The 12,387-nt window shown below is 41.9% G+C and overlaps 1 protein-coding gene across 3 annotated transcripts in view; it reads left to right on the top strand.

The window, feature by feature from the left end:
* EPDR1 (ependymin related 1) overlaps positions 1-11,644 on the top strand; it is a 134,786-nt gene extending 123,142 nt beyond the window's left edge. Inside the window, exons 3-4 of one of the 3 annotated variants that reach the window (XR_011314011.1) lie at positions 7,098-7,459; positions 8,786-11,644. Coding sequence is in view for 1 of the 3 variants with exons in the window: in XM_069730243.1 (XP_069586344.1) it covers positions 7,098-7,288 (191 nt within the window). In the remaining 2 variants the exon portion in view is untranslated. Of the gene's footprint in view, positions 1-7,097 lie in introns of all 3 variants that reach the window. The other 2 variants (XR_011314010.1, XM_069730243.1) reach the window with 2 other exon arrangements.
* The last annotated feature ends 743 nt before the right edge of the window (positions 11,645-12,387 follow it).

Below are 12,387 nucleotides of genomic sequence, written 5' to 3' on the forward strand. Positions count from 1 at the left end.
GAATCTGCTGCCCCTCTTACACATACCAAAGCTCGTAAAATCAACAGACAGCCCTGGCACACCAGCCTGACCAAAGAACTGAGGCGAGCTTCCAGGGCTGCTGAGTGGAGATGGAAAATATCCCACTCCAACGAGTACTTCATCGCATTCAAACAGTCCCTCACTACTTTCAAGGCCACACTCACCTCAGCTAAACAAACCTACTTCTCACCTCTCATATCCTCCCTGTCTCACAACCGTAAACAGTTATTCAACACCTTCAATTCTCTCCTCCGTCCCCCAGCACCTCCTCCCTCCCCACTCATCTCAGCTGAAGACTTTGCCCCATTTTTCAAGCATAAGATCGATAACATCAGAGACAGTTTTGGTCAACAACCCCCAGGGCCCCTCCTCCCAACTTTCCATCCCTCCACCTCCAAAACCAACTTCTCCACCATTACAGAAGATTGACTCTCCACTCTACTCTCAAGATCGCATCTCACCACCTGTGCACTTGACCCGATCCCATCCCACTTCATACCAAACCTCACCACAGTCTTCATCCCAACCTTAACCCATCTCTTCAACCTATCACTAACAACTGGCGTTTTCCCCCCAAGCTTTAAAAATGCCTCAATCACACCTATCCTCAAAAATCTCTCTTGACCCATTCTCTGTATCTAGCTATCACCCTATATCACTTCTCCCCTATGCCTCAAAACTACTGGAACAACACGTCAATCTTGAACTGTCCTCCCTTCTCTCTTCTTGCTCCCTCTTCGACCCCTTACAATCTGGTTTCCGGTCGCACCACTCCACTGAAACTGCCCTAACTAAAGTCCTTGGCATCACATACTTGGCCCTATCCTGGATCTCGTCATACGTAACAGACCGGACATTCAGCGTCTCCCACTCAAACAACACCTCCTCACCTCACCCCCTCTCTGTAGGAGTCCCGCATGGTTCAGTCCTAGGGCCCCTGCTCTTCTCTATTTACACCTTTGGCCTAGGATAGCTCATATAATCTCATGGCTTTCAGTATCACATCTATGCTGATCACACACAGATCTACATCTCTGGACCAGATATCAGCTCTCTACTAACCAGAATCCCTCAATGTCTGTCCACTATTTCATCCTTCTTCTCCTCTAGATTTCTGAAACTTAACATGGACAAAACAGAATTCATCATCTTTCCCTCATCTCACGTGACACCCCAACGAACCTATTCATTACAGTAAATGGCTGCCCACTCTCCCAAGTCCCACAAGCTCGCTGCCTCGGGGTAATCATTGACACTGATTTCTCCTTCAAACCACATATCCAAGCCCTTTCCACTTCCTGCCGACTTCAACTCAAAAACATTTCACGGATCCATACATTCCTCAACCAAGAATCTGCAAAAACCCTAGTCCATGTCCTCATCATCTCTCGCCTTGACTACTGCAACCTCCTACTCTGTGGCCTCCCCTCGAACACTCTCGCACCCCTCCAATCTATTCTAAACTCTGCTGCCTGACTAATTCACCTGTCCCCCCGCTATTCCCCAGCCTCTCCCCTCTGTCAATCCCTTCACTGGCTCCCCATTGCCTAGAGAATGCAGTACAAAACCCGAACCAGGACATACAAAGCCATCCACAACCTGTCTCCTCCATACATCTGTGACCTCGTCTCCCGGTACTTACCTGCACGCAACCTCCGATCCTCACAAGATCTCCTTCTCTACTCCCCTCTTATCTCCTTTTCCCACAATCGTATACAAGATTTCTCTCGTGCATCACCCCTACTCTGGAACCCTCTACCACAACATATTAGACTCTCGCCTACCATCGAAACCTTCAAATAGAACCTGAAGACCTACCTCTTCCGACAAGCCTACAACCTGCAGTAACCACCGATCGACCAAACCGCTGCACGACCAGCTCTACCCTTGCCTACTGTATTCTCACCCATTTCTTGTAGATTGTGAGCCCTCGTGTGCAGGGTCGTCTCTCCTCCTGTACCAGTTGTGACTTGCATTGCTTAAGATTATTGTATTTGTTTTTATTATGTATACCCATCCTCACATGTAAAGCGTCATGGAATAAATGGTGCTATAATAATAAATAATAATGCATGAACCAGCACATGCACGATCAACATAGCTTAGTGTGGAAATCTCAGTGTGCAAAAATGCCAACTAGTGTGCCTTACCAACTACCAGCTGCTCCATCAACCACATCTGCTGCTTCTTCCTCCTCCGTCACCGTGCCACGTCTTCTCATACAGGGCTCTGGCTGCAGATACTTCACTTGTTTACCTCATACAGTCGGGGTTAGTGAGAGGCCATCAGTTGGTACGAAAGTGGACATGCCTGCTGCTTTTCTGTCACCTAGCACAACACATCTTTCTCCAACGACCATAAAATCTCTGCCTGCACCTCACTCACAGTCCAGCAGTTTGTCCTGTTCTCCGTACTACACCCTCTATCAGCACAGCAGCCAGTCCTCAGTCCCGCAGTTGTGGTAATGTAAAAGAATGTTTCCTCCTACACATGCCAAAGCTAAGAACTTGAACTCCACCATTTCCAGTCTGTTGACCACGGAACTTCTGCCTTTCCGCTTGATGGATATAGACAGTTTCTGAAAGTTGATAGCCATCACAATACCCCAGTACCAGATGCCCAGTCGCCGTTACTTCTCTAAGAAAGCTGTGCCTGCACTACACCAGCATATCGCCAACAGAATCACCCATTCTTTGAAAAAATCTATGTCTGCCAGGGTGCATTTCACCACTTACACCTGGACATGCAAACATGAGAAGCTCCCTCGCTGACAGGGAACTGGATAATTCCCGTGGCTGTGGGGGCAGGCGGACAGGAGGCTGCTCTACAAGTCTTTGAATCCTCAAGGACAAACCTCTGTGTCTAACACTTCCTCCATTGCTTCTGGCTCCTCCTCCTCTGCTATGGCCTCCACTTGTGTCCTCAACCTCTCCCTTAATCTGATTTGTGTTCCAACAGTGCAGATAGAATCCCCCTCACTTTTGTACTGCGCAGCCGTTGCTCACCACAGTCAGGCAGTATTAAAATTAATATGCCGTGGAGATCACAGTAACACAGCTCAAGAGGTTTGGACAGCTATCCAGGACGAGTTAGAGTAATTACTGTCTACACTGAACCTGGAGCCAGGGAAGGCTGTGCGCGATAATGGTGCAAACCTGATGGTGGCCCTGTGCCGGGGCAACTTCAGACACATACCTTGCATGGCTCACGTGCTCAACCTAGTGGTACAACAATTTCTCTGCCACTAGCCCGGCCTGGATACGCTGCTGCAGAAAGAGCGGTCGCTGTGTCCGCACATCCGATGATCGCACCCCTCAGATCATCGACTTGCAACATTACAGATGTCTTTCAGCCTACCGATTAACCATTTGATTTGTGATGTTCTGACACTGTGGAATTTCACTCTGTATATGTTGCAGCGACTGTGGCAGCAACGACAAGCCCTGGTACAGTATGTCCTTTTGAATAGTCTATGCCAATGCAGTAAGGGCATGATGCAAATCACACTTGCGGAGTGGGCACAGATGAAGGACCTCTGCACCTTTCTGAACAGTTTTAAAATGGCTACTAAGATTGTTAGTGCTGATGATGCCATTATCAGCATCACTATTCCGGTCATCTACAATGCTGGAGCACACTTTGAATAGGAATAGTCTGCGTGAGGAGGTGGTGGTCCTAGAGTAAATGGTGGAGGCAGAGGAGGTAGCCGAAGGGATAACAATATCTCAAATTTCTTAACTGTCGTTTGCACAGGTGAGTTCCATGGTGGGGGGCTTACAGTGATCTAGGGGGGCTCATGGTTGCAGACAAACTGTTAGTGAAGATACAGGAGCTGAGGAAGAAATGGAGGATGACCAGGAGGAAGACGTGATGGACGTGTAACAGTCAGTAGATGGAGAGACTAATGATTCCCTCTCTGTTGTCCATGGTTGGCGGGAGGGGACAGAGGAAGCAACCCTTATTGTTTCCCTGTCACGAACACAGCATGGACTTTGACCTCATGGAAGCGCCGGACACATGAGTGCCTTCTTGCCGATCTATTTTCAACACAATGCTCGTATTCTTAGGGTTAGAAATTGTGCTGACTACTGGGTTGACATTCTGTTAGATCCATGGTACAAGAGTAAATTTACCCAGATGCTTCCCCCCTGGAAATGGATGCGCACATGCTGGAGTATCGAAACATGCTTGAAGACAATCTTAAGAATGGTTTTCCCCAAGACAGCAGTGAGGCACTGAGTGTGCATTCCATTTCTAGACATCCAACCTTGGGAAAGTCAAGGCATCATCACAATAACATTAGCAGCAGCAGCTGAGTCATTTAAAAAATGGAAGAGTGGCATGAGCTTACCTGTCACGCCTTGGTGGTTTTGTCTTGTCCGGAAGCCAGCTTTCTCTCATAACGTGTTGTCAGCGCTGCTGGTGGTGTCTTTATGGATAAGCACATCCGGCTATTCCCTGAAAGTGTAGACCACCTAACTTTCATCAAAATTAATAAGTCATGAATTTACAATGACTTTTGTATCCCAGTCGTAGACTGAGCAGACTAAGTGATGATATCGCTTTTAGTGTCATGTATTGATCTTGTATTATTGCAACCTCTGCCCTCTTAGTGATGTCTTCTGTGCCTGCTGTTGCTACTGTTCATGTTACAAAAATTTTTTTGAAATGTGTAGACTCCAAGTTGGCTCTCTATCTGGTAGGTTTCCTGTAGTATAAAGTGTGGCAGACGCATGTTATATTGTTTCTACTCTGTGGAAATCGATGACACTTTAGTTGTGTGTAACAATTAGTTTTTGAAATGTGGAAACTCCAAGTTGCATCTCCATCTGGTAGGTTGCTTGTGGTGGAAGATGTGTCAGAGGCTTATTATAATATTTCTACTTCGTGGAAATTTATGCCACTTTAGGCCACTTTAATGGTGTCTGACAATTATTTTATGAAATGTGGAGACTCCAAGATGGGTCTCCATCTGGTGGGTTGCCTGTGTAAGTAGGGTTCCCAGACAGGAAGGACTGCACTTACTTTCAGTCAACTACCTGTGTTACTTTCCTTACATTTTTCTACCAATAGTACTGTATGAAACTGGTGTTTGTGCCATCTGAGTGTGGCAGGAATATAAAAAAGGAGGTGTTGCATGAGGTATCAGGTCTCCCAGCTAATAAGGCTTTACTGCTCCCTTAAACATCAGGTCCTCATTGAAACTTTAATTTCCAGCTGTAAATGCTGGGCCAGACCCTGATACCTTATGCATGGCCTATGGCTGACCGCTGCTGTGCCATTTGCAAATTTCTACTGTGGGTTAATTGATGCCACTTTTCATGGTGTCTGCCCCTAATTTTAGCTGTTTGGGAAGTGTCTTGTCACCCCCATAGGATGTTATGAATACATCTGGTTTGGCCTCCTATGGAATCCAATGGGGTTCAGGTACGTTCATCGAACTGTTCAACAATCATGTTCAGCGAATTGAACTGAACCTTGAAAGGTTCACTCATTTCTTTTGTCCACTAAGCACGTTACACTGTATGGATTACTAATTCAATCCAGAAAAAATGTTAAACCTCTTGTTGGAGGTTTGTAGACCACCATAATGTAACACTAAGCATGTTAAACTCTAAGGGTGACTAATTGAATCGAGAAAAAAAATGTGAACCTTTTTTTTGAGTGTTATATGCCACTGAAATATACCGTAACTCAAAGCACATAATAATCTATGGATGACAAATTCAATCCAGAACAAATTTTCTATGCTTTTTTGAGATTTATATTTATATGCCACTGAAAAGTAAAGCAAAACACGTAATAATCTATGGATAACAAATTTAATCTAAAACTATTTTTGAGTGCTTTTTTAGAGAGTTGTATTAACACCGAAATATAACACAAAGCACATAATACTCTGTGAATGACAAACTCAATCCAGAACAATTTTTAAATGCATTTTGGAGAGTTATATACCACCATAATGTAACACAAAGCACGTAATACTCTATGAATGACAATATAGTCAATTTTTCACCCCCAAAAAAATAATGGGGTCACGTGCAGCAGCTATATATTTAGCAATGGACTGCAAAGCCCTAAGCCATGCCTAGAGACTGTACTCTCCCGACTCCGTCAACTGTCAATAGGCTGAATTCAGAATGTATCTAATACAAACAGCAAAGCAGAAGATTAGCCATTAGAAGAACTGTTAGTATGATAGTTCAGCTTCAGCACCAGCATCAAAATTAGAGGACTCTGATTAGTTAACTTGTGCAAAACTGATCTCTTCTTCCAATCACAACTGCCCCTGAGCTGTGCAATGGTGTCAGTGTTCCAAGCCTGGTGGCGCTTTTCCTTTTGTAACCTCTGATGCGTTAATGCGGCCTGCCAATCACAGTAATGCCACTACCAAGATGGCTATGGCATTACAGTGACTGGCAGGCAATCCCCGCATGTTTCTTGGCTGTGTAACAGGTATCAAACATGATGGACGGGGATTCGAGCTTCAAATAAAAGCACCAGCCAATGCTCGTTGAGTTACTAGCACATCCTAATACCCAGGTCACCTGATGAGTATCACTGAGCATATTCACTCCTTGCTATACATAAGACGTTTGGGAGTCAGTGCAAGAGATATCTAATATTTCTATACAATGTGAGAAACATGCATTACAGGGGCCTAGTTTCACTATGCCACCAAATTACTCTGTAAGTCTAAGTTCACACCTGCATTCTGTTCTGAAATGGGAGAAAAAGAAATTAATTAAATGCAGTGGTGGATCTACTACATGATGAAAACAGCATTGCACTGATCCCGTTGATAACAATTAGGTCCATCTAGTTTCTCTTGGGGATTCTGTCATTTTACCAGAAAAAATTGACCCTTCCTGCCCTAGTTTTTCCAACTTATTTAAGATAACCTCTAACACTGATATGAATCTAGAAAACGGTACTCTTACTACTGTTAGAAATTACTTTATGACGAAAATGGAAAGTACATTGATATTATACATTTACATATACAGTATATTGTATTTTAATATTGTACAATTTTCAGAATTTTAATTTGCATTTTGTTTTATATTAAACAGATGAAACCTGGGTTGGAGTTTACACAGATAAGGATTGCTACCCTGTACAAGAAACCTACACAAAGAATGAAAGCATGACCACTTCTACACGATTCTTTGACTTACACCTAGGAATAAAAGATCCTTCTGTATTCAACCCTCCAGGCAGCTGTCTGACAGCGCGGCAAGAGTTGATGGGTGATGGTTGCTGAAGCGGTTGAAGCTTACAAATCTACTTTTTGCTTATGTAGTATGCTCGTAAATGCTGTAGTGTAAATACTGAGATTTAGAAAGCGTTATAACAATTTGTGCAACAGTTGACACTATGGTATGTAAAATGCCTAAACTTCATAGAAAATCATTGCCCTTTCTGCAGATACCATGTATAAACTGCAAGATGAACTGTAGATTTTCTCATGTAATAATTGGTGCAATCATAGCTTTCTTTTACATTATTTAATTACATTGTTACATTATTTAATGGGTCTATTTAGGATATTTCTATAAAACAGGACCCGGAGCAGTCAAGAGCCTATATGACTAATTTACAAAAAGGTTATTTTTCTAATAATCCATTAAAAAATTACAGCATGCTCTAATATCCTATCAAAGATGCATTAGAAAGGTATTAATAATGTCTCATTTAGTTAAGAATGCACAGTCTGCGCCATGTGCACTACCTCTAAGGCCTCATTCACGTCAGAATTTGGTCAGTATTCTGCATCAGTGTTTTTATGCCAAAACCAGGAGTGAAACTGACAGAGAAAAACTATATTTGAAAGCTCAACACCAGTTCTGCATTTCGGAGACGCTCCTGGTTATGGCATAAAATACTGAGGAAAAATACTGTTGGGCTAATGAGGCCTCAGTGGGGATGGTAAACACATTATACATGAGCTGTTAAAGGGAACATATTACATTGAAAATGCAGTCCAATCTGCGGACAGCATGCTACAGAGCAGATTGATCTCCAGTTTTGTTAGTCACTGATTATTCGGGGCTTATCAGTAAAGTGGGAAGTCTTATTACTCAGTGCTACCTGTTAAAAAAAAAAGATCTCAACCCAACCAATGTTATCCAATGGGGCAGTGCAGATCAATAACTTTTTCCATGCCCAAATCTTCAAGTCTATAGGTGCGAGTAAAAAATCAGATACAACAGTATAACATCTGATTTTTGCAGATACTTTTTATTTCTGTAAAATAGGAAACTGTAAACGGTCTTGCAAATTATTAATAGCCACTGCTGTTTAAAAAAAACGGATTTCATACAGACAGCACACGGATGACAGATGAGAGAAAAATTGTCCCATTTTTCTGGGTGAACGATTTTTATACTGCCGTTTGACTCTATCCTTCAGGTGATACGAATCACTGATTGCTCACTTGACCTAAATCCAGAAATGAGCAAAGCTTAAAATGAATAAAATACATGATATACAGCAGGGGTGTCAAACTGCATTCCTCAAGGGCCGCAAACCATGCGTGTTTTCCAGATTTCCTTAGCATTGCACAAGGTGCTGCAATCATTATGTGTGTAGGTGATTAAATTATTACCGTACCTGTGCAGTACAAGGAAATCCTGAAAACATGACCTGTTTGCAGCCCTCGAGGAATGCAGTTTGACACCCCTGATATACAGAATCTTTACCCACAAAACTATATCTAAATCTGTTCATCTTCTTGTGTCATGTATCATGCAGTCTGCAGATTGGACTGCATTTTTTGTGCGATAGATTCCCTTTAATTTGTTCGGACTGACGTTGCCATCAAGACTTTTTACAGAGAATCTGTCAGTATGATTTATACCTTTACATAAAGATAATCCGAAAGCAGGTTTTTGCCATTTAATCTGAGAGCAGCATAATGTAGGAGCAGATACCATGATTCCAGTGATTTGTCACTTCTGAGGCTGCTTGTTGAACCAGGTGACAGATTTCCTTTAAGGAATCTCTTGCTCCATTACTAAAAAACAATGTTTATTTCATAAGCTTCTGCTTCCCCATCTATTTTCCCTGCCTAGCGTCTCCTTCTTCTAGTTATCAGGCAGATCATTAGCTTGACTAGTAAGCTGACAGTAAAGCAGAAAAAGGTGGCACTGAGAAATAGAGCCGAGTAGGTGGAGGCGCAAAAGTGCTTCAGCGTGCCCAAAGCACTTTAGCGTTATTTGCATATGGAAAAAGAATCATTTTTTTCAGTAATGGAACAGCGGATTGATTAAGCAGAGGTTCAGATTGCCTCCTGTTTCAAAGATCCACAAGCCCAAGTAAGCAGTATGTATGGTGGCCCACACTGACAGATTCCCCATTGTCTTATCCACTACTTTGATATTGATGACCTATCCTTAGGACAGGTAATGAATGTCTGATCGGGTCCAACACATGGCACTCCCACTGATCAGCTGTTATCGGAGTCGGTGGTGGCATCGCACAGAAGTGCTCACTTGCCGAGCTGCTCCGTCTTCTGCTTGTGGCCAAGGCGTGGTACTGCACATCCGCCTCCTATTCAAATCAATAGGAAGCAGATGTGCAGTACCCTGCAGCGGCCACTATCAGAAGACGGAGCAGCTCGGCAAGTGAGCACTTCCAGCTGCTGCTGACTCCGATAACAGCCGATCAGCGGGAGTGTCGGGTGTCAGACCCGATCAGACATTGATGACCTATTGTAGGAAAACGTCATCAATGTAAAAGTAGTAGACAACCTCTTTTAAGTAATAAACATAGCCGTTAACTTTTCCATCTGGATGATTACTGATTATCATTACATATTTACTCTACTAAATTTAGATTTCTTGTCTGTATTGTAACACGCATGATATATGAAGCAATATGCCGTATGTTTGCACAATTAAAACAGCCTTAATCCATGCAGTTGCACTTCTACAAAATATTGAACTAATGATTTGGGTTTGTCAAGACAATAATGGCATTCAGTGATGGCACAGTATGCTGCCAGCTGTATCCATATATCAAGCAAATGTAAGGTATGAGATATTAAGATATGTTACAGGGTTTATTGAAATTCTACTATTTACATCTGTCACATTGCTAATCATTAATAATACGTAATACTCTAAAGAAAAAAATATATAATCTGACCCTACACACAGAATAACTGTTGGACTGACCATTAGCATCTTCCGTTACAGCTGAGTTATCATGTATTCAATAGAATGAGTCTGATAAGTCTGTGTCAAATGCCTTTAATCCCCTGGAAATTTACAGCAGCATTTTTGTGATTGAAGAGCTTGTAAATCCCATTATGTACAGAATTGAGCACAGTCTCTGCAATGCTTACACTAAGTTATACAGAAGCAACGTGCACAGCAACAATTGCGGTATGTTAACCCAGAGTGGACTTTCATAGCAAGACTTGGCCAGGGACCTCCTGATTTTCACTCTTCATCTTCCATACTAAGATCTAGCCCACTCCACAAGGGCCTCTGGGTTGTATTTCAGATGTAGCTGCTGACTTCTGGAGGAAGCTAAGGGATTAAATCAAATAAGCCAGGATGGCACGAGAAAGATAGAAACAAGGACAGGATCAGAAAATTATGCCAGTAAGTGGAAGCCAGGACAAAGGGTTCATGAGAAGCATCAAGAAGTGTTAGGCAGCAAGTTCAGAGAAGAGCTACCAGGTTGGTGAGCGGACTGCAAACTATGTCCTACGAGGAATGGTTAAAGGAAATGAGAATGTTTAGCTTGCAAATAAGAAGGCTAAGAGGAGACTTAATAGCTGTCTACAAATATCTGAAGGGATGTCCCATTGTAGAGGGATCATCTTTATTCTCATATGCACATGGATACACGAGAAGCTATGGAATGAAACTGAAAGGGAGAAGATACAGATTAGATATTAGAAAAAACTTTTTTGACAGTGAAGATGATTAATGAGTGGAACAGGCTGCCACAAGAGGTAGTGAGTTCTCCTTCAATGGAAGTCTTCAAACAGAGGCTGGACAGACATTTGTCTGAGATGGTTTAGTGAATCCTGCATTGAGCAGAGGGTTGGACACGATGATGCTAAAGGTCCCTTTCAACTCTAACATTTTATGATTTTATGTTAGGGTCAAGGTTAAAAATGGAAAATAGTGAGGAACACAGATGGGTCAGAATACTTAACTTCAGTCCAAACACTATGCTTGGATAGTATCCAAAAGTGTATACAGTGATTGGCACAGGCGAAAAAGAGTAGGAGTTTTAAAGAGTGCAACCAGCCTCCTGATTGCTACCTTGATCAACTTCTATGATTTGCAGGTTAGCCACACCATGTAATAGGCCCAAACTATTGTCAGATAAGGAGGTGGCGGTGCGCATGTAGTAAAGGCAGGCACTCCCTGGGCATTGTTTGGTACCATTTTACAAACTCACAATTTACAATCTAAGAATTGCGTTAGACACTATGTACATAAGCACTGTATGTGAATTCCTAATACTGATTGGTTCTGTGTGGGAAGTGTATGGTTTAATATTATCAAAGTAGGGTACTTTCAGCAATGTAGTATGCAAGTATCTGGCAACGTTACTATGTCTGCACTGTGCGCAATAAATGGAAGGTGTATGAAACTGACTTGACACTGTGGCCAAGATTGATCATTTGCTGTTTTTTAGCGATGTTTGCTTTTTGTTTTCTGGTATTTCTGTTTTTTCTTTGAAATGCCGCATGCGAGTGGAAGAGTTTTGCATAAAATCAAAGCTGGCCTTTTTTGTCTTTGCGTTTTCTTGTGCCTTTTTAAAGTAAAAACTTGTATGATCCTTTAAAATGTCGCACATAAGTCTTCAGATGCACAAACATATTTCACTGATTTTGTACTTTTTTATGGTACTGGAGTATAAAAGTGTAAGAATATAATTTTAAAAAAAATCACAAATGATGAATTAGGCTTAAACATTTTGATAAGGAAAATCACATGTCATATGTAGACTGTATGGCATTAATTACATGATATCTCTCTGTTTAAGTATGTTGGAGCAATCTTATTCCGAAAATGTTAGGTGGGGTAAATAAAAAAAAAACAATATTAGAATGATGGTGGTCCAAATAAAAAATCTGTTTTGGGGTCCAGGATGGCTTAGCAATGTCCCAAGTTGCATATTTTCGTGTACTTTCTAAACACAAAAATAAAAAACTTACATTTGAAATACAAAAAAAATCAACTTATAAGACCTTTTTGTCACTAATAGATTGTCATGATGTCAGTTATCTATTCACAATTGTTATGTTTATAAAAAATACTATCTCATACAATCACTGAAATTTACTTGGGTATGATTTTTTGGAAATTTATCTTTCATATACTTTTCAACCCCCCA

Source organism: Ranitomeya imitator, chromosome 6, assembly GCF_032444005.1.
Source record: "Ranitomeya imitator isolate aRanImi1 chromosome 6, aRanImi1.pri, whole genome shotgun sequence".
Taxonomy (NCBI): domain Eukaryota; kingdom Metazoa; phylum Chordata; class Amphibia; order Anura; family Dendrobatidae; genus Ranitomeya; species Ranitomeya imitator.